Below are 27,324 nucleotides of genomic sequence, written 5' to 3' on the forward strand. Positions count from 1 at the left end.
TCAAAAGCCAAAAAGTTTGGAAACCACTGGTTTCATCTTTAACAATGTGTTGTATTTTAAAAGCTTGTTATATTATCCTTTGTGTCAAATCTGCATCTAAAAAATAACTAAAGTGGTCAAATAAATGTAGTGGAGTAGAAAGTACAATATTTCCCTCTGAAATGTAGTTGAGTAGAAGTATAAAGTAGCATCACATGGAAATACTCAAGTAAAGTACAAGTACCTCAAAATTGTACTTAAGTACAGTACTTGAGTAAATGCACTTAGTTACTTTCCACAACTGTTTGATATCATCGAGCAGTCGGTTCTGATTGGTTGAAGCAAGCATGTACATTATTTTCAAGTGTACTGCTCTGATTATCACTTAACTAAATAAATATCCTGAGACATATGGTACTACTGCTGTGTGTGCTGTGTGTGTGTTACATATGTGCTTCATGTTTAAAAGGTCAATTCACTCCATTCCCACTTAGAAAATAAAAACAAAATTATAGGCTGTTTTTTATTTGCCCAGGTTTTGAGATATCCATGTTTTAGATTTCTGCCTCAACCCCGACAGAGAGCTGTTGTGAAACCAGAACTTGCAGTTTCTGCTCTAGAAAACATTTCTGTAAAGAAAATGTTAAAAATTCCATGGACATTTGTAAGTACACAAGTCCAGAATCCAGTCCTACTTCATTACTATACCCAACTGTATGCCATGTGGTTCACTACACAGGTATACATAAAGAATACTTTTTAAATAATCTAATATCAATGCTTATTTAATATTTTTGTTTTTAGCAACATTTAATTGCAATTTAAGTGCATTTACCCATTTAATGTCACTCAGTCTGAAGAGATTAGTGGTAGCTAGGTCAGGCAGAGAGGGTTAAATGTCTGTTCTGAATGTATGCTAATAAATGAATGGTTGTTTCACAAAGGTTTCTGAGTTCTGTAGACACACATTTAAGAATGGATAGTAAACCCCAGGAACATTATACTTTTTCACAAAAACTGATGAAAGAAATGGTCAGTGTGCGAATGACATGAGTTACAGAAGCTAGTGGAACAGCAGTTTAAACTGGAGATGATGTCAGGACATTACATCAGATAACATACATTGGACAGAAGCTTTTTTCCAAAGCTACTTACAATAAGTGCTTTTAACTTCTGTAGCTAGACATCATCAAAACTTTGCAACACACGACAATACAGTGGAGATAAAAAGAAGTCTTACACATCCCACTTCCGCACAACAGAGTATTTAGGCACACCATATCCGTTCCTCTCCCATCTTGTCTCAGTTTGCAAGCGACCTGTGACAGACTTGCATAGCAAACACTTACCTCCCGCCCGTGCTTCGTGGTCAACGTTCCTCAGCAAATACAGCGTAACAGTATCCCTCCTGCAGCGGTGCCCATGTCAGGCGCAGTGGCCCTCACAACCCCACCAAGCATGTTTCATGACACCACTATATCCCAAAGCGCAAATTACTACTAGCCCCCGAAGAACCATCCAGACTGCCAGATCATCCATTTTCTTGTACGCGGTTGTCCCACAGTTTCCACCAAGTCCTCGCACTTGACTGGAGAGACAGCTCCCCCACTCAGAGTCTCGACCTTCCCCCTTGTTCCTTCATACCTTCCCACCATCAGCAGTCATCGTCTAATCGACAAATACCATACATCCATCATCGACCCTCATCCCCTCAACCCTACGTCCTATGTTCCTCGACTCTCACCCCTCATCCCTCGACCCTCACCCTTTCCTCCCCCCATCACTTCATCCCTCCATCCCTAATCCCTTCATCAGGTGGTCCAACCCATCCATTAACATTTCAGCTCTCTTTCATTATCTCAATTAAACTATCGAAATCCATATTGTACTTGGGATTATCTTGGTTAGTGAAAAAGTGTTTTTTGTACTTGAAATTTGGTCATTTTTGTCAAAACAAAACATATGAAGAATGAGAAGCAGAGGGGTCACAGAAAAGAGATTTCATTAATCAAGAATGTTGACTGAATGAAAAAGAACATGAAACAAAAATGGCGACAAACAATTGTGTAAACCTTAGAGGACTTCTGCGTAAAATAATGACCCCATATCTGTTGTTTTATCATTTTGAATGACCTGATTGAGTACATTTTCATGTATTTACTGTAATGACTTGCCAAATACTATGAAACACATGATTATATTGTTCAGACCTCCACAGTCTGTGGACCAAAAAAAAACATGCCTTTGCTGTGAAACTTTACTGTATCTTTCTAATGGAGATGCAGGGACATTTGGTCTTTGTAAGTATAGATGAAAACACACACACACATACACCCACAGAGCATATTTCCTCTTGAAGGGAATGTGATCCTGTCCAACTGAACTAGAGGCCAGTTGTTCCATGTTTTCCTTCTGGGGTTCTGGCTTGTTGCCAAAAGGTGCAACAACTGCAGCTCTTCACTCGCCAGTGTTTACAGACGTCACAGAAAGAAGACCCATTTCAGACATGAACCTCATGACGTAACTGAAATGGCAATTTCATATGCTGGTGTCATGTCTGAATAAGCGACCACACCATCTTTATGTGTAAGTCCTGACAGTCCTGAAGTCCTGACAATTTGATGAAGCCAGATCTGTAACATTTCTGGAACACTTTCAACACGCTACGAGTGAATTAAGTGATTAGCATAAAGGCTACAGCATGCTGTGGTAAAGAGGAACTTCACACTAAATTATGTTTTTGTTCTGTACACAGAGTCACATAGATTCTTGTTCTTTTCCAACAATACACACATTGTTTGTGAAAACTGCTTTTTCTGCTCAAAAGAAGCTTGTTTGCATCTCCTTGGATTTGAAAGTTCAGTTAAGTAGGACATTAAATTTGGCAGAAGGCTTCAATGGATAAAAAGATATTTAAATTTAATCACTGATAGAGAACACAAAACTCTTCTTCCTTCATATCTTTAATTTACAACTCACTGCTGTTCCAAACAGTAACATTGCTACATGTCATGCACTAGGTGCCAAATATCACCAAGCCTTATGGTTCATTCTGTAAATGTCCTGTTATGTTTGATTAAAGCCATAACGAACATATACGTAACAGAGACCAGCAATGTATACTGTACATACAGACGGGTGACAAATTAAAGGAAAAACTGGTTCAGGTCTGAATGTTTGACCCCTATAGTGAGGGGATCTGGTAGTTCAGTTATGCTGTGGGGGGCATTTCGCTGGTATGGTTTGGGTCCACTTGACCCCTTAGAGGGAAGGGTCACTGCAAATCAATACAAAGTTGTTCTGACTCATCACCTATGATGAAACATTTCTATCCTGATGGGAGTGGTCTCTTCCAGGATGACAATGCTCCAATTCACAGAGCACGAGGGGTCACTGAATGGTTTGATGAGTATGGAAATGATGCCAATCATATGCTATGGCCTTTGCAGTCACCAGATCTCAACCAGTTGAACACCTATGGGAGATTTTGGACTGACATTTTAGACAGCGCTCTCCACCACCATCATCAAAACACCAAATGAGGGAATATCTTTATGAAACTGCAGCTGTCAAACATGAAATGTTTGGTATTGGACACATTTTGAAAATACAATTCCACCTTCCTGAGTTTAGAACTTCTCAGACACAAATTAAGCTGACTGGTGACAATACGTGGTGTATGTGTAAGTGACACAAAGGGGGTGTGTTTTAAATTCATTGTATCGTCAGTGTTTCTGTGATATGAAGCTTACACTAAAAGATTTTTCTCCTATCATAAACGCAGAAATTCTATTAAAACCCTGCTTAACTAGATAAAAAATAAACTTCACAAGTGAAGCATAATGGAGGAAGATGAGGCACAAAGCATGATACTGTGCACATGCAAGACTGTTTTTACAGGAAGCAAGCTATCATCACACACACACACACACACACACACCTCTTTCCTGGTGACTTGACCTGCAGTGTTCATAAAGGGATGCCTCACACATGAACATGTGCATACATACACTTTCCCAGAAACTCAGACATGGTTGTGAGGGAATGTAGAATGCTTGGGTGTGCACTGGTGCATGTGTGTGTGTGTGAGAGAGAGAGAGTTTGAGCATCTCTCTTTATCAGATTTAGGAGGCATTGTGTAAGAGGAGAGGATTAGGGTCTGCACAACTGTGAGAACAGAGGGAGTGGAGCCAAATGTAGACAACACACACAAACACACACAGATAGAGCAGAGCAGAGACAGGGCACACCACTGCCACCGTAATTATTTCTCCAGTGTTTAACAGGGTGCCAGCAATTACCTGATACCAGAGCTCCTTATCTTTGTATGGAGGGCAGGTTCACACTTGTAGCCTCAGCGAACCCAGCCGAGTCCACATAACCCTCCCCCCAGGACACACACACATACATACATACATACCCCTTCCCAGCCTGCCTGGAGCCTACTGGGGCCATGAGCTATAAGCTTGTTCAGGTAGCAACTGAATTTTTACAGTAGATGTGTGATGTAAGGCCTGGCTGCAACCAATGTTTATTTTTGTTCTTGATTTTATTCATGTCATTACATTGCTTGGTCCATTAACTGTCAAAAATATTTTAATATTTCATCCCTATTTGCCAGTGCCAAAGTAATGTCTTTATATTGCTTCTTTGCTTGAAAACACAGAGATATTCCATTTATAATGATATACAACAGAGAACAACAGCAAATTCTCACGTTGCAACCACTGATTGTTTGGCATTTTTGCTCGATAAATTACTTAAACAATGAGGCTTTTTATAAAAAAACAGATCATTTTCTGTTGACCCACTTATCATTTCAGCTCAAATGGAAATAATGCTGCAATGATTACAAACCAATGACAGGTCTGACTGTTTGCCACTAAATATGTGCCTTAATTTGTCCTTGCACACACTTGAGTGCCACATAATCATGATTACTAAACATTGTTGTAAAATGCTCTGGGTAACATCAGCTGCCAAATGCTGTGAAATTACAGGTACAGTAATGTAGTAATGTACAGGTACAGTAATGTACAGGTACAATAAACTGACAAATTCTCAAATAAAAGCCAGTATTGAAATAATGCCCGATAGGAGCAAATAAAAGCCAGGTAAGAAAAAGTATCGACAATGGATGAATTACCTGTATTATTACACCTCATGTCCATCAGTACAACAACAGAGTCATGTCATACTCACCACTCTTCTGCTATCACACAGGATTCTGCTCTTTGAACCACTGGAAGGCAGAAGGAGGTATTGAGTCGCATTGTAGGCAGCACAGCAGTGGTTAAAAAAAATAAAGGTAGAATGGAAGCAAGTGGAAAAGGGCAGTGGAAATTTTCATTATGCTGCATCAAGAAAATAGGTAAATAAAGAGAAAGTGCAAAGCTTACAACAAATTGAAACAGGGAGGCTTCTTACTAAAATATAATGAAATAAAATCAACATTAGAAATGAAGCCTGTTTCAAATAAATGGTTCTCTTTCTAAATATAGACCTTAGTCACTATTGGAGAAATTACGGCAACTCAACATTATGAGGATATGATTATTACCTATACTGGCTAATTGCTGGATTCTCTGACTAAAACAGTAACAAAATAAAACAGTAGAACATAAGAATACAGCGACCAGTCGTTCACACCTAACAGCTTGTAGACATTCAAACTGGGACTACAGTGATCTGCTGGGTTATACCACTTAACAGTCTAATAATATGTGATTTTCATTTACTTTAATGGAAAATGAGCCCATCCAAATACTATTTCTGTTTATGACTTCAGTCTTCAGTCCATTTTAAACAGCTTTCATTTACCATTTTGTAATATTACCAAACAGGATGTGAATGCACCTCTGTAAACAAAGACACTCCAGAGGCAGCTCAAAGGCCAGCATTGGTCATAGCACTCAACACCCAGTGAATGCTGTGTGTGTGTGTGTCACTGAGAGGTCATTGGTCTGGTCATACAACATATAGAGACTGTCTTTGAGTCTTAATGACGTGAGGAGACCTGTAATTACACCCTTGCTCTCTAAGCTTAGCAGTATGGATACATACACACACTCTCGCCTCATCTTAACCAGTGTGAATTCCCTGGCTCGTGTGTATTTTGTAGTGCTTCTCACTTTTTAAAGGTGCTTTAAGGGAAATTTGTGGTGTATTACAACTTAGGTTTTATTTTTTATGGCTCTGGCCTTTGATTCTCTGTTATGATATTCACCAAAGAAAACTCAGAACACTAAAAATATGTCCAACAGGGCAAGAAAGACGATTATATCACTATAAACCAGCTTAGCCAACTGTGATGAATTTGTATCAGAAAGATATTTAGGTGCAAATGTCACAAAATGTTACAGGTAGCAGCTGTGAAGCAGCTCCTGTGATCCACCCACCCAGTCCTTCTCATGGTGTGTCACGTTGCACTGGTTGGTTTTTGTAACACAAAACCACACAAAAACTCCAACTCTGACCTCAATCCATCCTTTGTGTTTGCAGTATGAAGGAATTGTGTGTGTGTGTGTGTGCGTGAGTGTGTGTTCAACAGAGGAAGAGACACTTTCCCATACAAAGGCAAGTAGCCAATATCATTCAGGGCCGAGAGAGAGATTAAATATAATCTTGTGAGCAGAGACACATACTGTATATATGATTTAGAGTGTATATACTGAATATACCTCATATACAGGTGTGTCATTTCTGGTGTGGGTTTTACAACTATTGCAACCGTTAAACACTGTGGATCCTATGGTTGTGAAGTGTAGTGGCTGGCAGCACAGGTGTCTAAAAAACAAGACTATCTCAGTATGATTTTATGTTCTGTATTTCATGTTTGTTTTGATAGTACATAGTAGATAGTTTTTTTTAACATGCTTAAAACACTCAAGTTGATAAAATAGTTGAATTTGAAAACAAACTTAATTGTGTCCAGGTTGAAAGATAAAGATGTGTCTTATTGCTGCAGAGGGTGACCGCATATGAAAAGTTAAAGATTCCTGTTTTAGGCCTCAAACACAATCAGTCAAACGATCAGACAGGTTGTAAACAAACTGTCAGGTTAGTTGAACTTATTTGAAAAGAAGGCCACTGTCAAAATTATTACCTAAACTGTCTGTTGTAAACATCCATCACAGTTTATAGACCATGCCCCACCATGTCATTTGCGTCCATTTGGTAACTTTGACCACTGTCTTCTCTAAACCCAGATTTATAACAACAAAGGCTGAAACAGGAAGCTCAGATTGTGTGAGGGGTCATATGCTGCTGAGTATTCAGTGGGAGCAGAGAAGAGTAGCTGCAGTGCAGCAGGAGACATGTTAATGTAGTTCATATCATGGCATAGATGATCACTGGACAACACAAGGTGGTTATATGATTACAGAGTTGGTGGTGTAAGGCATTAAAAAACATGGGCAGTATTACACTATATTCATTAAATTTGTGTTTAATGACTTTTTAAGGGGGAATTACAGTAGCACTGACATGTCATTGATGTGGCATAAGATTGACAGACACATGGATATACAGTAGTTATTTTAGATGTCTGTCATTTGTCCATCTGACAGAATATGTTCTATTTCAACAAGTCCACACTTACTCAGATGCATGTTTGACATGCGCCATGATGCACTGGTTAGGTCTTAGTTAGAATTGATTTCATTATGAACTCATATATTCTTTCTTCCCACCTGCAGCACTGAAGAGATCCTTTGACATTGAAGATGTGGACGACATACCATCCTTCTCATCAGCTTCTCCTGTCTCCTCCCCGGTTTGCCCCTCTTCTTCCCATTTCTTCCTCAACCACAACAAAACCAGTGAGGGGCGAGGAGGAGGTGGCCAGTCCGCTTCATTAGCCTTCAACAACAACAACAACAGCCTGGGCTCTGCAGTATACCCCTCCCGCATCAGCCGGAGTTCCAATCCCAGCCCAGTGCTTAAGTCCCGCACGGTGGTCAGCAGCCTCTCCTTCAATCGAGGAACCATGAACAAGCCGGCCATCCACAACAACAGCTCCTCAGTGAACAGAGCTGCATCCTTCCAGAGCAGGTTGAACCCAAATAGTTACTCCATGTTTTCTGGGCCAGGCAGTGACAACGACAGCCTTCACAGCTCCACGTCAAGCTTGGAGTACTCTGGGGGGGGTGGGGGTCCCCTCCATCTAAACAAGCTGGCATCATATCCCAGCCCTCCACCTCAGGGTGAGTACCATCGAACCCAGCCCCAGCTCCCACAACAGCACCAAGAAGGAGGTATCACAGGCAACCACAACCTGAAGAAGTTTTCCTCCCATGGGAGCGTTTTCCACTCTGAGTTGGACCAGGGGCCAGGAATGATGCTGGGGGCTCCAGAGCCTCACGGGATTAATCATGGCTCCATGCCCAGCCTAGACCTCCAAATCCGTGATGGAGGAGGAGAAATGATGGGTATGCAAAGAGGTGGAGGTGGAGGCAGGATGTCTCCAGGGTTGAGGTATGCCAATGCTAATGCCAACTGGAATGGTCGTCTCCATAATGCCAGTGCCCTTGGAGAGGAGGGCTCCAACAACCAGCAGCAGCAAGGGCCCCAGGTCCTCCAGGCTCCCCAGCCCAAGGCCAAAGAGACTCCACGTCTCAACAAGTTTCCCTTGGACCTGGACAGTTTGGTGAGCACCATCTCAGCTACTTCCCCCTCGAAGACTCACGGAGGATCCATGAGCCGTAATGCCCCCAAGCCTCCTCCAAGACGCACAGGAAGCCTTCAGCACCATACCAACCCACCATCCACCTCAGCCAGCCCATCAGCCTCTCTCAGCAGCTTGGACAGTTCCTCTGACACTCCACCACTTTCTCTCCATCATCCCTTTTTGCCTCTCTCCACACGTTTTCCAACTCCCTCACATGGCTCTTTCCCTGTCCCAGTGGTGAGCTGCTCACCGATGCCCATTTCTCCAGCCCAGACCCCCCAGTTGGAGATCGTCTCACAGCCCCAGGTTGTTCAAGTGGTCCCCAATCCTCCCAACTATAACAGCTCTTCCAGCCCCTCCAGCCCCTCCAGCCCCAGAGCCATTAGGTCTTTGGAGGATGGTGCAGGCAATGTCAGAGATAGTGTAGGCTCCATCCTACAGAGGATCGCCTCTTTCTCCCGGCCTGTCACCACTGATGCCACCCCAGCAGCTGTTACCCAGCCCCCTAAAGTCCAAAGCAATGGAGGGTTGTCATCTGCATTTGAGGGTCCTGCTGAGACCATGCCTGTGCCCACATGGAGACAGGGGAAGAAGAAACAGGAAGGTAGGACAAGATGGTTTTTGGAAAGTGCTTAAAAAGCCACATTTGTTCTCTTTTCCCCTTTTTTATCGCCATAAATGATTGCATGTGCATTTCTCTGTGCCAGACAATCCAAAGGGCAGGAGGGATTTCAGTCTGTGGTAAATAACTTGTGACAGTGGAATAAGATCAGGAGAATCTGCATGTGTGTGAATGTGATTACCTTCACTTTCTCTGTTGTAAACTTTAGTTTTTGCCTTGCAACATTTGTCCTTTTTTACAATCATTGTCACACAAAAACAACACGTAGCACATTTTTTTCAGAGTAAAGGCACCAGTATACTCCATCAAAACTGCTGGTTTGATGGTCACACAGCTTCCGAAACCCCCTCCCACCACACCTTACTGACGTCAGAATTTGAGGAGCCTACGGCTATCAATTTCTGTAACAATTTCTCATCTCCAGCAGGTGTGTGGAGCTGAGAATGTAAGCAGGGTTTTAACTTCTCTCTCAAGCGCTTTTTTCATTCATGTTTTCATTCTGGTACTTTTTGTGTCATGACTTGTTTGAATGCCTTCCTGGTGAGACTGGCCATTACCCCCACATTTAAATGATGAACATAATGCTTCTGAAATAGTGTTGGGTTAGGGGAGAAATCTGATGATCAGTTTCATGTTCATGTATATGCAGATTTATATGCAGATAAGATGTCAGATGTTACAACTGTATGAAGGTACTTGTGTGTTTGTAATGGTATTTATGCAGAATATTGCTTTTTAAATTTTATAGTACAAAAGTATCCACCATGTCAGCAATTCATTGTTGATAGGCATAGTTATTGTACTGTTATAAAAACTGCTTTCATGCTGTTTTTATTCTTGAATTTAGACAAACGCTTATGGCAGATTGAGTTCACTGAAGATAGAAATCTGTTTATGTCACAACATCTTCACCGACAGTCACCAGGTACAGGTCCACAGGGAATAAAAACTAAGTGGTTCAAAAATATTGAAAGCAATTTTTACCCTGTAAGTTATAATTTTACTCCAATTTTTTATGAGAACAAAACATTCTGCTCCCATTGTGTGCCATAAACCTTGGAGCAGCTTCCTATGTCATAATACAACCCACCACGAATCACTGAAAACCTTACCCACTCAAAAGATATTAACTCAAAATAACTCATATTAAATATATTATGCTACTGTGTAACTGATATTAAATGCTCTATTGCAAACATCCATCTGTCTGCACATGCAGCTTTTGGAAGAGCTGTTGGTGCCTGGAAACTCTGAAAGACCATTGAAAAGGTTGGGGAAGCAAAACATGGAAAACGCATATCATGAAATACTGAAACATTTGTAATACAATTCCAGGGTCCATTTTATGAGCTTGTGTGAGTGCAAAGGTCTTTTCAACATACGATGACAGGGAATTTCCTTATGTTTTCATGTTGGTGTATGAAGACAAGTCAAGGTTAGCAGATGAGCTGAGAAGCCACACCCCTCGTAATAGTTTCCTGTTGTATTGAGCTTCATCACACACACACACACACACACACACACACACACACACACACACACACAGTAATACACAAACACATCAAATGCAGACTTATATTAGCACACTTCAAGTAGCAATAAGAAGTAACTGATTAATCTTAAGGATTTAAAGCTGCATTATGTGATATGCAGTGGTATTGGGATTCAGGAGCATTTTAGCCAATCTGAATCCCTAAAATTTATTATGGAATCTAATTATGTTCATCTTTCAACATTTGCAACTAGAGTTATACTGTACAGTATTTAAATAAAACTCAGATCATTTAACTATTACCATAGTTTTAGGTTTTAGTAGCCCATGTGTAATGTTGATTTAGGGTTAAGGTGCTTTCTCCAGATACTGAAGGTCCTAAATCAGAACTATGAAGGTGATCAGCTTATTCATATGTAATGAATTAAAGTTTTAACTGGGAGATATAGAGTTGTGAAATGGACATGACACCATTAGTTTCACTAGAAGGATGGGACATTCCTCTCTGTTGAAAACCTGTGTTGTGATTTTTAATTAACATTCTCGAAGTGTGCAGCTACAGTCTGAGCTTTGGCAACACTTTCATCAGTGCCCACGTGAACGTCGCTGCTGTCATCTCTGTTCACATTGTAAATAAAAGGCTAATGTGTGGTAATGGGTGTTCACAGTGAAATGATTGTTTTGCTCTACCCAGTGCTTTACTCAGATGGTTTGTTTCCCATAAAAAGCATGAAAAGAGGCCCCGGGGCCTTTTCCTCTACTCCCTTCCTCTGCTCTTAGAGAAACACACAGAGGAAAAGAGAAGTCAGATGTTAAAAAAGGAACACAGAGTTTTAAAGTGAAGTGTTTTAAAGTAGAAAATACGTTTTTTTTATTTTATCAGCCAGTAGTGAAACTGTAGGAATCCAACCAATAATTTAATGCAGTCAACACTGTATGTCATCATGTAGTGAATAAAGATCAGTATTGTTCTCTCTATTGCCCTCACCCCATAGACTATTCCCTGTTCGTATCTCTCTCCACATCTCCTCCCTGGGAAAGCATTCTTATCTCTCCTTTCATTTTTTCACATCTCTTTGCTTCATTGGTTCTGCATTCCTCTATATCTTCCCCTCTCACGTCATGCTGCATCCCGTATGTCAACTAAACAGTTATTCAATAGGCATGACTGTCATGATAAATGTGTAGTGTCCAAACACCACAACCAGCACCAATATTATCAAGAAATAACTTCCTTCTCTCCTCCCTCTCTGCTCTTTCACTCATTCTTAGTTTTCCAACCTCCTCTTTCTCTCTCTCTCTTTAGCTATCCTGCCCAGGCTTGTCTGGACTCCCCCTCCCATCCCTTCTCTATTTCTGATTCAAGCTTTAATGACAGTGATTTAGGGAATAAATTCCTCCCCAGCAGATGTCTAAGCCACCATCCCATTCCACTCTTCTCACTTTTTATCCTCTCTGTCACAAAGAGGGGACTTTTGTAGATCGATAAGACGGGATGTTGCTTGAAGGGTAAGGGGTTAGGGCAGAGAGTTAAAGGGCTGGAATTGTGGAAAACAAGAAAAATGAGCTTTGGGATGGATTAGGGTGATGGCGGGCACTCCTGTGCTGTAAAATTACTCAAGTCTGTCTCAACTGTCTTTTTAAGTTATTTAAAATTTTGAAATTTGCGCCTCAAGAGCAAGGGGTGTTGAAGCAGCACTCATTACAACATCACACCAGAAAATCAAATAAAATATGTAGGCAGCTTTAGCATAAGCACACCGCCACCCAGCGCTACACTGGGTGGCGGTGTGCTTCTGTAGTCGCAGTTTGCATCGCAGCCAGATGATGTGCAAAGCAGCACACTGGAAGTGTTGCTGGTTGTTCAGCAGCTAAAAAGCCTTTACAGCCTTCTGGAGGATGGAAATTATGTCAGGAATGGCTGAAATTCATTTTTGGAGACAATTTTCCCAACGCTATCGGCAAGCGGTTGTGTGTGTGTGTGTTCGCCACATTTTACAGCTGACTGTCTGTTTAATGAGACTCAGTACATTGCTGAATTTTCTACTTTTTCATCTTCAAACTTTGGAGCCTAAGGGACTTTGCATTATTCATGTATGTGGTATACTGATTGGCTGGGGTTGAAGGTGGGGGCTGCACCTCCAGCCAGTTGGAGCAAGTGGTCATAAATAATGCTGATTTTATGTGATTAGCTTCTGAAACAGCCTGCTAGAGGACTGAGGGGAATCTTGGCTGCAACGAAAGATGGATTTAGAGAAATCTGAACAACTTTGGTTGAATAAAATGTCACAGATATGTTTAAAATAGACTCAGTATTTATAAAAATGAGTTCAAAAGGGCCACAATACCAGATCTTTAATGGACAGATTCTTATTTATTGAAGGTAAAGGTGCCTATGCATACAACAGAAAGGTGAAATTGAAACACACCTTTAACCCTCTAAATAAAATGATACAATTTGTGTCAGAAATCACTTCTTCTGGCTGAAGATATTTCTTTATGGCTCTGGCTGGATGTTTGGGCTTGTTGTCATGCTGCAGAAAATATGTGGGACTGATCAGATGCCTCCATGATGGTATTGCATTATGGAAAGAACTTAAACATCTACAGTGCCTAAAACCTTTGCACAGTAGTCAATCCTTATAACTTCAGATTCTGCATCATAGTCCTGATGATGATGATTATCATCATCATCATCGTAGTATCAACAGTAATGCAGTGATTGTACATCCATGGCAACAGGAGCATGACTTGATGCAAAACATTAGGTGAAAAAAGTGGCTCAGGTGTAGCCCACCGCTAACTGACTGACTCCATGGCAATGTATATTGTGAGAGTAAAAGTTTGTTCTTGAGTTTGTTCTTGAACCGAAATAGTTGTTTGACCATCTTAACTCATGGTCCACTTACTAGCTTTTTCCAGAGGTTTCAACCTCCTCTCACAGTCTTCATTAGCAGGTTTACGTCATGTGATAAGTTGTCATGTCTATTACTGAAACCCTGGAAGTTACTGGACGTGTTTGATGTCTGATGTGAACGACCTTTCTTGAACCATCTAGGCTCCTTGGTGTTTGACTGATGTGTTTAAGGATGTCTTCTTTTCAGCGAGGTTCTGTCTTTAGGGTGTTCGAGCAGAGATCTCAAGGTGTTAAATGGCTTGTAACTTAAAGCAATTGGCTAGAGACTACCTCAGTGAAACAGTAAGGACCCTGAACCAGAGACTGAATGAACACATCAGCTGTCTGTAAACACCAGAGCAAAACCACTCACAGCATCCACTGAGAAGAGGTCAAAGGTCACCAAACAGTTGTTGTTGTTGTTGTTTTTTTCCTGCACTCGTTCTATAGGCTTCTTTGACTTACTAATTATAGATATATATATTTTTCTAAATCTACAGTGTGGATCTATGACAGGAAGCAGAAGGAAAGTTAAGTGTTTGTGATGTACAGTTTTGTGTTTCATCTTTAAGGTCAGGAGAGGAGAAATGTGTGTTCCAACACATACAAATAATGAAAGAAACAACCAATCAGGTCTTTTCATAAGAGAACCTCCTCTCTGCTGTTTGTTGCTGTTTCGCTTGTCCTTCCCACCAGCTCAGATTAGATTCCCGTTTCCTGTCCAGTTGTTTGGTGCAGGGCCCTGAAATGTGTTTCCTGCACCAGATAAGATTAGCTCGCCCTGGGTGTTTAGGTTGACTTGTCATATGAGTACACACACACACACACACACACACATCAGGATGCACAAGTGATGAAGACACTGATGACTGGTAAATGGTTAGGGTGACAGGCAAAGTTGAAAGACTTCCAGTGATTAACTATAACCTCAAACAAGGTGAGGGTCAGTCAGAATGACCTCACTTTGTAAAACGGTTCTCACAAGAATTCACACACACATTAGGTCTCTGAATAATCTTTAAAGGCAACTTCCATTTTAAATACAGGGATAGAAAGAAAGAAAAAGTCAGAATGAATGACTCAATGACTTGTGGTTCAAAGGTGTGAGGCAGGCAGGCAGCAGGGTGGATGTGACATGACAAGCAGTGAGAAGTAAAGATTAGACTCCAGAGTTAATGAGTGCACAGTAAATCAAAGCACCACAAATCAGCAAATGGTGGATTAGAGGCTTTAAAAGAGTAGAACTTCACAACAGTCCTGTGGTGATGAGTCATAAGGGTCAGTGTGTGTGTGTGTGTGTGTCTACATAAACATGTACCTCTGTCATTATAGAATGACTTGGGCTGTGATATTTGTTTGGGTTTAGTTTTTACCAAAGGAAAATTGAGTCATGTGGCAAAGTGTTCACTGACAAACAATGCTTTGTGCTAAAAGTTCAAGGACAGGTAATGTGATCGCCAGAGGGCAAGCCCAACTGCAGACTGTATTTGAGGAGATAGTGAGATGTTGGATATTGACGAGGGATGTGACGCCAAGCTACCATCTGTATGCGTACCTGCATCTGTTTTAAATCACAGAAATATCTGTATTTGTATCTGTATTGTCATTCATACCAGAGTTAGGCACGGCCTGAATCATCTAAACTGCCTAATTTTCTTTGTTCAATTGTTTTCTTCTGCCATTCATACTATTTATAAATGTATGAATTTAGCTCCTCGCAAAATATAGAAAATACCACAGCATTTGAACCATGTATGTACATTTGTCAAATTATAAAGCATTAAAGTCAGTCTAAAGTGAATCTAAACAAAAGCTGTGTAATTGTTAATGGTAGAAATGAATAGCTTAAAAAAGTACAGCTGATATTGCATTATTTTCTCTGTAGAAACTAGAGGTTTAATGGGATGAGGCCCAGATGAAAATATAGCCGGTCTGAAGTGTCTGTGTGTTTACAAAAGGGAAGCTACTGACATGATCTCTAAGGAGGTCGTAGGCATTTATTTGTGATGCACATGGATACCGTTATCACTGGAAAGAGTGAGTTCAGATTTGACTGTTTTATGACTCTGAGAAGATGAGATATAAGTTTGAGGCTAATGGTGTCAGTTGGGTGACTGGTGAACTGGGGGAAAAAAGAGTAGATCTGCACAAATGCAGATGTTCATATCCAAACAATCTGTCCATATTCAGTTACAGCTCTAATATTGTCACATTGGATATGTTTGAAGAAATGCATTTCCATTACCTCAGGTGATCTAAGCGTTGAATAGTCAAGTCCTTGGCATTCTTGCGTATAAACACCAAGACACTTGCACTATAGGAAAAATGTATGATGTAATCCAGTACAATAAGACCACAAGCTACACAGAAATCATTAAGCGCCTCACTGGCAACACAATATAAATATCACAAGCTTAATAGAAGTGTAAATTGCCATCATATGAGATTGTACAGCTGTTCATGACATCATATCCTCCCTATTTAGTTGTTTTTGCATGCTAACCAGCTGTGCATGTTCCTGAGGTAAACACACTGTCCAGCAGTAAGAATGTGTTACATTGTTTGGTTTTACTTTTCTTCAAAAGTCAATATTCCCATCTCTCTCTTCAGAGTAATGAAAATAGATATTAGAATGAAATGTCTAGAGGATTGGGAGGGGGGGGGGGGGGGGGGGGGGGGGGAGTGACACAGAGCAGTGGAGGACAGTCAGCAGTGAGGAAATCCTCCTCCCTCACCTTCCTCTTCCTTTCTGTTTGGTAAACTGTTGAGGGATCTTTTGTTTCTCACATATTTGCTGTGTTGTTGTTTGCTTGCCAAACAGCAGGTTTAGAGGCTGGTTAGTACATGTCCCAGTGGTAGTTTTAAACTTTTGTAGAGAATGTTTTAGACTTCAGGGTCAGAAAACACAGACCTCATCATGGATGTGTCTCTCTCACTCACTGCAGCCATGTGTGAAAGAAGAGCGGATTTCTGTTTGGAGGCTTGTACAGACTGGTCACTGCATATGCGTCTGCATCAGGCGCCTGCAGCTGGGCTTGGCTCAGATTTGTTTCCAATCTGTTCAGCTGTCTTTAACATGGCTGCCCTTTGGCTTGTCCAGCTGAAAGCAGGAGGCATGGAAACAGTCCTGTGTGCTTCTCTAAGTGTAGTCTGGGGCCAAGCATGGGTCATAAAATATTCTTTCAAAAATTTGACTTCAGTGTTATATTTTAATTGTGTCTGTAACTGTGTCTGTTTACCGTTTGCTGCTGAGCAGATAGTGTACAGTGGGTTTTTAAGAGCTTTTTCTCAGAAAACAGCTGCCTGCTGCGGCCGAAAATGACGCTATGAGAGCGCTGAGAGTGAGTAAAAACAGTAAAGTTGCAGCTGGACAGCTAAACAATGAGCTGAAACTTGCTATAAAGCTCTGTAAAGCCAAGAGGAGCTGCAGAGTCGCTGATAATTCTCTGTAGGTTGGTCAATATGGTCACTTTGAACAACACCTTACCTTAACACATTACACAATAACATTTCATACATTTCGTACAGTGGTTGCTAGTTTTCCTGGGGTCCACATATGAAAGTAATGATGAGCTGAATTTTTAAACATTTATTGGATCGTTGCACAATGTAATAGTCATATAAATTTTTTGTCTGTACTTATTTATATGATTATTGTTATTATTTGAATGATATACGTTCCAACCCATTTGTTCATTTCATTTGTGCTAATTGCTGTTAGAGATATGTAAGAATTCAATAAATAAGAATAAATTATGTATTTTTAAATCATTTTAATTTAATTTACCTTCAAAATCAGACAAAACAATCAAAACATTTGTAACTATTAACCATGTAAAGCCCAAATATAGCAAAAAAAATTAGAGGGTTTTCAAATTCTTTATATTTTAGTAAGTTTTTAGGGAAATGTTGTAATATTGCAACATTGGCCCTAGTTGGGAGCAAAATGTCTGTATTTGTCACATTCTCTAAACAAATATACAGACCAACTAAGGGTTCATTTGCAGGATTGATTGCTTTTTTAGCCCCATAACAGTATATATTATGAGTGATAATCACACAACAGTCATATTTTTTATGAATAATCATTTATCAATTAAAAAAAAAAACAGGATAAAATTATATTTACAAAACTGAATTTCGTCTTCATCCCAGTGTTCAGCCATGTTCATTTTTCAGCCAGCCATACCTTGTCACAGGAGATGGTGTGTTTTGTTGAGGCTCGATGTCCACATCATCACTGGCTGGGAAGTCAGTGGGTTGTTGGTGTTTTTCATCCATCTTCATCTGCCTCTTCATCACTCACATCAGTGTTGTCTGATTCCAATTCAAAATCACTCTCTCCATTTTGGATGGCAAAAATCACATCCTGCACACTGTATAGAAGACCTCTCTTTGCTGGTTGCATTCTGAAAGGAAAAAGTAAAAAGATAATAATAAATGTGTATAAATAATACGTATGAGTATTATATTGTATTAGATAACCTGAAGGAATAGATATGCTGGTGGAATAAGTGTTCAGGATAGAGTATTAGTATAAGTAATTTTCCAGGCTAAATAATATCGATGCAAATTAATCCTAATCCTGTTTACACATTCTACTAAATTCACACTAAAATGTCTGACTAGCCTATTATGCTCTCTACTTATTATACTTAAAGGAACACTTGCATCCCCCCCAGAACACATACATCCCCTCGTTCAGGACCATTCTCACCTGTACCTGACCAATGCAACAACCATCCCCCAAAACAAAACATTCAGAAGCTGTTTCTGCCTAATGGAACAGGCAACTATTTGGGCAAACAAACAAAGCCCAGAAAAAAGCACAGGATCAGTTCAATGTATTTTTTAACTAATAAGATACAGATACAGTTTGAAATACTGCCACAGATAGAGTTTCAAATACTGCAACCAGAAATAATTTATCCATTTATTCAATTCTCATCTAAACTATAAACACATAGGCCGTTATACTACAGCGGTTGAATGGCATGATCTGTTCAACTGAGGATGTAGGCGATTTTACCAGAGGTGGCCAGCATCATGAGATGATTTAGGCAAAAAATAATAATTTTTGCCAAAAACTTACTTAGGCCATTATTTTAGGAAGGTGATGATATGTGAACATGTGAGAAGTGCAATGTCCTCGTGTAATGTGTAAGGTGCACTTGCTATTTTGACTACCACCCTAACCCAGCATTGTAGAATTGCAACATAGACGTAACAAACTCAAAATCAAATTTAATGAATGTATTCCACAATAACTAAGTATCTTCATGTTCTAAACTTTGTAATAATCACAAAAAAAATATTTAAGGCATTTTACTTACTTGAACCTTGACAAATCCAGTCCAATAAAACAAGGAGATGAAGGTAAGTTTGCAGGTTGTGTGACTTCATGGCCAGATGGCCGGACCTATAAATGTATTTACTATCCGATAGCGTTGTGAGGATAAACAGTAGGGCCCATTGACTATGTAAATGTGGTCTTTTTAAAAAAAAAAAAAAAAACATTTACATATTTTTTTAGGGTAGCTAAAAGTTATGTATATAATTTTGCAACAGTGGCCCTTACAGCTTTAAAGGTCGCTCCCTTGCTATAAGAAGAATTGAATTGTTTGATAAATGTCTTATTCTTCAATTTTACTGAGAAACTTTTCTACTCATAAGTTGGTTATTTATTGTATTCCTGAGTGTAATTCTCAGTGCTTTGATAGATACAGGTCCAGACCAAACTCAGGGTGGAAAATGTGGGGAAAAAAGCATCATATCAGACAGAAGGTGAGTGCTCCTTGAAGACACTGAGAGTGCTGATAATCTGCTGAACATCATGTATGTGCATCTGTGCATGTTTCAGATATGTCACATCACTGATGGTTCTACTCTTCATCCCCTGTTTGACCTTTTTCATGCCCACCCCACCCTAACCTACATAGCTACCATTATCCCTAACGATTATCCCTTTTCCACTGAGATTCACACAAGGGCATTCCCATGATGTGCATCGGCAGGTCCTCATAATGTGGTCTTTGGCCCCAGGGGGCCAGCATTCAATTCTAATCCCTCTAATGTAAGACAGACAGAGGGTTAAAGAGGAAGGTAGATGAGAAAGCAGGGCGGAAAGAAGAAAGACAGAGTGGAGTACAAGAGACAGAGAGGAATGGAAGAGTAAGTGAAAGGATGAAAGAAATGACTGGAAAAGAAAGAGAGTTAAATTATTTCCTCTTGAGCCTCAGGGGAAGTAACGTTCTGTTAGAAATTGGCGAGAATACTTGGCCCTGTCGCAACGATCTTCACTTCTTCATACAGTGTGTGTGATTTAGTATGGAGTGGAAAACCTGATGATTTATAATCCTCTTCAGTGGGATCCTATCAGTGACACCCACCTAATGGGCTGCAGGGAACATCAACAACCTGTCCTGCTGGAACTAATTGCTTTTATAACATCATAAATTGTAGCGTAATTCTTTTTCACCCCGTCTGTTCATGTTCAGAGCAGTGGTACAGGTTGCAGAAGGCTGCTGATTGCAAGTGGAAATGTTTCCCCCAGTAAAGCTGCACTTGGCTATGCTATGGGTCAGTGGTCACAGATAGTGAAAAATGGGAACTTTTGTAGAATATAAATTATAATACCCCATAAGGTAATGTTAACAGATTTAATGATTATGAGCTCAATCAGTCCAGGTCACTTGAACATGCAAACTTGTGACTTTTGTCTACAAACAAGCATAAAATTCCACATATATAAGGAATAAAGGTTCCAGTAATAAATTCATGAATATAGATTTACTTGGGTTCTCTTTGGAGGAAATTCAATTTTTCCTATTATTAGCACCAAATTACAGTAGTTTTTCAGGAAATTATGGACATTAACTTAAAGGACACATTCACAATTTTTCAAGTGTGTCTTAAAACAACAGTCAGGTGTCCATGTTAACACTGAAAGAGGTTTTCCTCACTGTAATCATTCCTCCTGTTCATACTGACTATAGATCCCCCAAATTCACTTTCAGTCTAAGTGATGGAGGCCAAAATCCACAGTGTGTCCACACAGTCATTTAGTTCACAAATGCATTTAAAAGTTGATGTGAAGCTTATATGAGGCTTCAGCAGTCTGAGTTAGTCATATCAAGTGGATATCTGACACATTTACAGTCTTTTTAGCATCAAATTCCCTCTTTGTGTTTCCTCAGACAGTGTTTCCCTGTTGAGCTGTGGTGGAAGTACAGTAACAAATAGAGGAACTTTAGCACTAAAAACACTGTAACGTTGAAAGATATCTACTTGATTTGATTTATTCAAAGCTTCAGATAAACCTTTAAACCTGCAGTACAGAATTTCTCTGTCCCGCTTCTGGCAGTGAGAGTAAATAGTAGTTACCTGGAAGTAACAGCAGTTTTATAAGTACATTTTCCCCAGTCGCTACTGTTGCGGCTGTAAAACACTTGATAAATTGTTTTGAGCATCACAACCGAACGCAAAATGACTCATTTCACTAACAGAATTTGATTCATTCAGTCTGATAACATTAGGAAAGTCAAGGAGAGCCACATGATTAAATTATTTTATCCCTCAAGTTAGTAGAGGGCTAAACCAGAAGTTAGCCGGCTTGGCTGGCGTAAGTCTCAGACACATGCTCTATGGGTGCTGTTCAGCTCTGGCAAACCAATCATTGCTGGTTGACAAAATTCACCACTATTGGTGTGCCAGCACTGGGAATATTGCCACAGACACCAGATTTAAAAACTCAGGTATACTGTGAAATACAGAGGCTTAATTGTGTGAACTCATTTGGCAAGGGCTTGAATGTAACAGGTGTTTATATATAAAAGTCCCTCACTCCAGCTTTAAATACATTTTTGCACAGAAGGAGGACTGTGGATTTTGTCCCACATCACTTACACTGTTAGTGTATCATAAAGGGTCAGTGATGTCCAGTGACCAGGTCATTAAATCTAATGGTCAGTATGAACAGGAGGAATGATTACAGCAAGAAAAACATGTTTCAATGTTCATTTGGTCATTCACTAAAACCCACCTCTGCCTACGCAAGTTTTGGGCATATTTACATATTTAGATGGCCCTGGAATAAATCTGTTCATTTGATGTTGCTTTTTCAATACTATTTCATTATTACTAGTTGTGATTGTTTTCACAATTATTGCCTATTTCACAGAGAAATAGAGAAATAGACTTGTGACTGAAAGATCCTAATTATTAAATATTTGGAGGTTGTCCAGCTGCTGAGCTGTGTGTGTGTGCGTGTGTCTCAGAGATGGAAATTAGCGCCGGTCACGTGAATGAGTCAGTGAATTTGTGAAGTGGCTGGTGAACTCGCTCAACCTATGAGCCACAGTGGCCAACGTGCTGTAATGTTACCAGTTGACAGCGAGTCTCTGCTCCAGTTCATATCATTTATATATAGTGTGTGTGTGTGGCTGTGACATCTGTGCCATTGTGTGCGCAACGTGAACCATTGTGCAGCAATGTAATTTGTGCATCTATGTAAATTGTGCGTGTAAATTTTACCAGCAAAAAATCGTATATATGACACTGATCGGAGCTGATCATGGCCAATCAGCTGAAAACTGGCCTTTTTCGATCTTTGGCCGATCAATCGGTGCATCTCTACAAATAACAGCTTTATTGTGGGCACCAAAAATTTTAAGTTGATATCTATCAAGGACCGCCAGTCCTCCAAAAGCCACGAGAAGGTGTTACGCATTGTACAAGGAAAGTCGGCTCTGGAGAAAATGGCTGCAATGACTGTGTGTGTGTGTGTGTGTGTGTGTGTGTGTATGTATTAATGTTAGGTTTTTCTTGTGGGCCCAGGGCCACACAGTACTGTACTTAACTTGACATCAACAGGAAACTGTAAAGCTTCAAGTACCACTCTGAGCAACGCTTTAGAGACTGACTCATCTTTAATAGACGCTCTGACTGTGGAGCTGAGTGTGTTCATATTTGTCAGTGTGTGTGTGTGTCGAGTGGGGGCTGGGGCACAGACACTTGTTTGTGAGAAAACCTCTTTGGTTTAATAATGGTTCTCTCTGAGTTCAAACTGTACGGAGACATTTACAGGACAAACTGGCTCCGCTCTGATGTCCACAGCAGAGACTTGAAACATGGACTGGGCACTCCACAGACTTTACACATCAAAGCGGGTTTACACATCATGGTTAGTACTAATTGGCTGTCTGAGAAAATAAGCCCCGATGATACCATAGTGATATCTCAGGTTTATTTCAGCTTGGGCTTGTAGTTTACACATTTATAGTGAGTTGGAGAGACATAAGTGTTTATGAGGCAGATAGGGTCCGGTGATGGGACAATATTGAGTTATGTTATGGGAAGTGTAGTAGCCAGTATTTTTGGAGTTCAACCCATATCAGAGTCAGGATATCTCGGCCTCTGCTGCTTCAATCAGGTTCTTAAAATCTTTCGAGAGTTCTTTATGGGATACTAATGCAATACTAACTGGCAGGAGCACTCTTTGAAACTTGATTTAGGTCACATTTTTCCAAATCTGTGCATCTGATTGGCTCAGCAAAGCATCTGAAGTTACACAAAATATCAAACATATTTTACCACAGTTTATTTAAATGAACTCACAGAAGGCTGGACACTAGACTTGTTAGAGCATTTTGATAAGATGCAAATGAAATTGAGTAAAAAAGAAAAAGTGGAGAGGAAGACTGGAGTGGTGTATGACATTATCTTTACATCACATGTGACAGCTGTGGGGAACACTATATCAGTGAGACAGTAAGGACCCTGAGCAAGACACTGAATGAACACATCAGCTCTCTGTGAACACCAGAGCAAAACCACTCACAGCATCCACTGAGAAGAGGTCAAAGGTCATCGAGCAGGAGTCAGTGGATGACCAGAGAAAATCAAGGAGGACATTCATGCCTGACACCAAAGACCATTTTTAGTCACCGCCTGAGCCATTTCAACTGAAACAGACTTCACCTACTGATGAAGACCATGAGGTGCAGTTGAAAATATTTCTTTGAATGTAACCCTCCTCTTGTGTGAAAAAGTGTTTTATGTTCAACCAATATTCTAGGGTCAGGAGCAAAGAACATTTTCTTTGCAACATGTATAGAACATGCTCAGCATTGGGACACCCCAGTAGCTGAATGATTGAGAAGTAAAACTGAGAGATTGCTCTGAGACAAAATGTTACACTCCTCAAGGTAATTTATAGTAGTAAATATAATCTCCCTCAGTCCTGTTTACTAGTGAAAAAAGCAGTGAACCAGCTGCAGTGCTTAAAGTATTAGTGTTGTGTATAAACACTATAACACTACATACTACTAAATATGCTGTATCGCCACTGAAAAATGACAAATGAATTTAGCAAACTATGATGGCTGCTCTATTAAGAGGCAGGTGAACAGGGAGCAGCTCCCTGCTTCAAGTGCAGTGTCCTGTTCAGCCCAAAGCAGCACTGCTATTATAGCAGTAAGTTCCTTTCATTAGTAAGCATTTTTACTTACTTTTCTTTTATACACCACAATTAGTACTTGATTCTCACTGTCTGCACTGAGATACAGACTGACACTGTAGTATGCCACCATGGGCGCAGAGATCCCAAACAGAAATGTTTGTGTGAATGGTGTGTGTACATGTGGGTGTATGTTTGTGTTCATCTCTGGCTCTTTGGTTTCCATCTTAGACAATGGAGTCGATTGAGCAAACAGCAAACTATGGTGAATTGGACATGATGACAATTTCATTCAGCAAACTCAGACACACGCTCCCAGTTTGCATTGTAGGTTATGCTTCCATTGAATGATAAAACAAAGGATGAGGAAGGAAAAGAAAGAGAAAAATAATAGAGAGATAGAAAGATGGATGGAGAAACAGAGAGAGATTACCTCTCAGCCTATCAACAGGTCGTAAACTTCCTGACTATGAAGAAATACCCAAGATAAGACATTTGCATTTTGTTGTGTGTGTGTGTTGTAGGTCAGCAGGGAGGTGAAGCTGCATGTGTACATACTCTGTATCAGCAGAGTCCTGGGTGTGTCTGTTTGTATGCAGTGTGTGTGCTCTTGTCTACAGCCACACCAACTCCTTGACCCTCAGAGCCACACTGCTTTTAGCAGTTTTACTGCCAAGAGAGAATGTGCACTTTTTCCTCCTGTTAAGTCTTTTGCTTGAAATATACTTACCAACTATCAGATTCTGTACTTCACTATGCTTTGATTGTCATCAGCATATATGGCCAGCGATGTTCATCCATCAGCGGTCAGAGCGTCTTACCATATAGTCTTTTATTTTCCCATGTGGTGTCATGCTACTAACTTGACGCACCAGAGCCATCTGAGAAGTTGTCCTTGGCAACTGTTTGGAAAAGGGCAGGCACTTTCAAAAAATACTATCACCATCTATCAACATCATACCTTGCCAAGGCAGGTGAATTCGTGAGATCATGAGATCACGCGAGAATCCTCATGGGACACTGATTGGTCCGAACCACCTGTGGTTCAGACACAAGCGCATAACCATTCTCACGTGGTCTCTTGATCTCATGATGCAAATTCAGCTGCCTGGCAAGGTAATCATACAATCTGTCAACTCTATGTGTATTGAAATTGCACTGTTCCTTAAGTAGGCAGTAGACAAAGTTGTAGAGTTGATGTTGCTCCACTTGTTTGATCCGCTGCCTCACTCATGTGGTAAGTTAGCTGCTGTTGTTGTAGAATAAGGCAGTTGTTTATTACACAGCTGGCAAATAGCCCCTGTTGGCAATCTACGGTGTAGCCCCGAAAATACTTTCACACGCTGCTTCTCAGATGCTCCTCCATTTTTATTTATTAGCTTAGTTTACTGACAGGTCAAAGAGTATGCAATGAGTCAGGTTTATCTGTCACCATTTCCAATTCTACCTTGTGATGTCTATATTTAATCAACTGAGAGTCTGTCCTCCCAAGAAAAATAACACAATATGTCGTAATGTCAGGTGCCCAAAAATTACATATAGTTACGTTTAAGTGACCGATGCCATCTAGTAGTCTAGTAATTATGACCGAGAGCAGTGGCGCAGTTTAGATATTGTCTAATTAAGTTGATAAATTTCCTCCTTTGGAGGTGGTGTGTTGGGTGGATGGAATAACCCAACAGTGGATTTTAGTGGACTTTGGTGGACTTTGTCACAGGAGACCACTGTTTGTTTCCTGTTTCCAAACGCAAGTGTCACATTTCCAACCATGAGTCAGGACAGTTTTTTAAAAAACATAACTATGATCATTTCCTTACCTTAACCCCATGGTTATTATTGTTGCCATGACAATGAGGTAACCCACACCACATGTTTCTCTAATCTTAACAAACTGGTTTTTGTGCCTAAACCCTAACCTAAAAACCCAGACCTTAACCACAGCGTTCTCACACCATAAAACATCATTATTTTTTAACATAATTTGTTATGGTTTTGGAGCACAAACAGATGATGTTGACCTGCTGATTACTGCTGATAGGTGTGCCAGATTAGAAAACACTCCTCTGTGTCATTCTGAAGTCACATGTTCAAACCACATATCTGCTCATTTAATTTGGAGGATTTGTTGGATATTCAACAGAATTAAGGTTAATGAATAAACGGTGTCCATTCACCTGTCATTCTATCCAACTCTGGCCCTCTGTGGCCCCTCTGCTGCACCTGTGTGAGAATAGATCAGGGAAATAATTAACTTTAACTCATTATACAAATATGCACACATCTTACCTCTCACATAGTTTGTGTTTATGAATGAGAGAGAGAGACAGAGAGCGGTCAGGGTCTTTCTGTCTTTAGTCTTTCCATTTGTCTAACAATAAAAGTCTCGTCCTCCATCACACACAAGAAGAACCCTCACAAAGTACACATTGTGCACATGGAAACATGAGCACATACGCACAAAAGCAAATGAACAAATGTTACAAAGCAAATTGTGTTCACACACACACACACACACACACACACACACACAATGGAAACAAAGTGTTCAATGGTTTGTTCAAAGCCAAGGAAACACTGGGTCATCCACCACATGTTGTTTCCTGAATCTGAATCTTGTTTTCCTGTCATGGTCCAGATCAGATTCCACTTGTCTTCTTACTTCAAGGGTTAAGGTTCAGCGAGTCTCCTTTGTAGGGAGGTACAGTGGATCAGTGGCTACCCAGTCCCTGTCTACTGGTGACGCTGATGTTGAAATGCCTCAAAGGGATATTCCACTGAAAATATTTACATTTGAGGCTTGACAGATGGCTCTGAAAAGTGTCTAGCTTGCTCCTTTGCAGAGGACAGCAGCTATGACTGTAGATTGCAAAAAATCTCAAAACATGGAAATGTGTCAGGCTGCTCATTGTATATTTAGTGATTTCTTACTGAAGTCACTCGTCTTTTGGAGCACACTGAACATATGGATGAATAGTGGAGAGGTTTATAAGAAGATTATGCTGCATTTGGACATTTGAATGGAGGTTTTGATATGTTTCCCCTTTTTTTACACTGTAATCTATTTAAATAATAATTTGTGTAGGAAGCTCTGGAAATGTTCATCTTAGTTCAGATAGATGTTTGGTCTTGATATGGTCACATGACCTGCAATTTTGACTGTAGCCTCTATTGCAACATGTCCACACAATGCACGCTTGGTTTATCCCTGTGG

General features: G+C 40.3%; 1 protein-coding gene across 1 annotated transcript in view; it reads left to right on the plus strand.

Moving 5' to 3' along the window:
* Positions 1-27,324, plus strand: part of sept12 (septin 12) — an 83,928-nt gene that overhangs the window by 11,153 nt on the left and 45,451 nt on the right. Inside the window, exon 2 of the mRNA XM_042392632.1 lies at positions 7,677-9,251. Coding sequence (XP_042248566.1) covers positions 7,677-9,251 — 1,575 coding nt within the window. The remainder of the gene's footprint in view (positions 1-7,676; positions 9,252-27,324) is intronic.

The sequence above is a fragment of the Thunnus maccoyii genome, chromosome 18 (genome assembly GCF_910596095.1).
Source record: "Thunnus maccoyii chromosome 18, fThuMac1.1, whole genome shotgun sequence".
NCBI lineage: Eukaryota > Metazoa > Chordata > Actinopteri > Scombriformes > Scombridae > Thunnus > Thunnus maccoyii.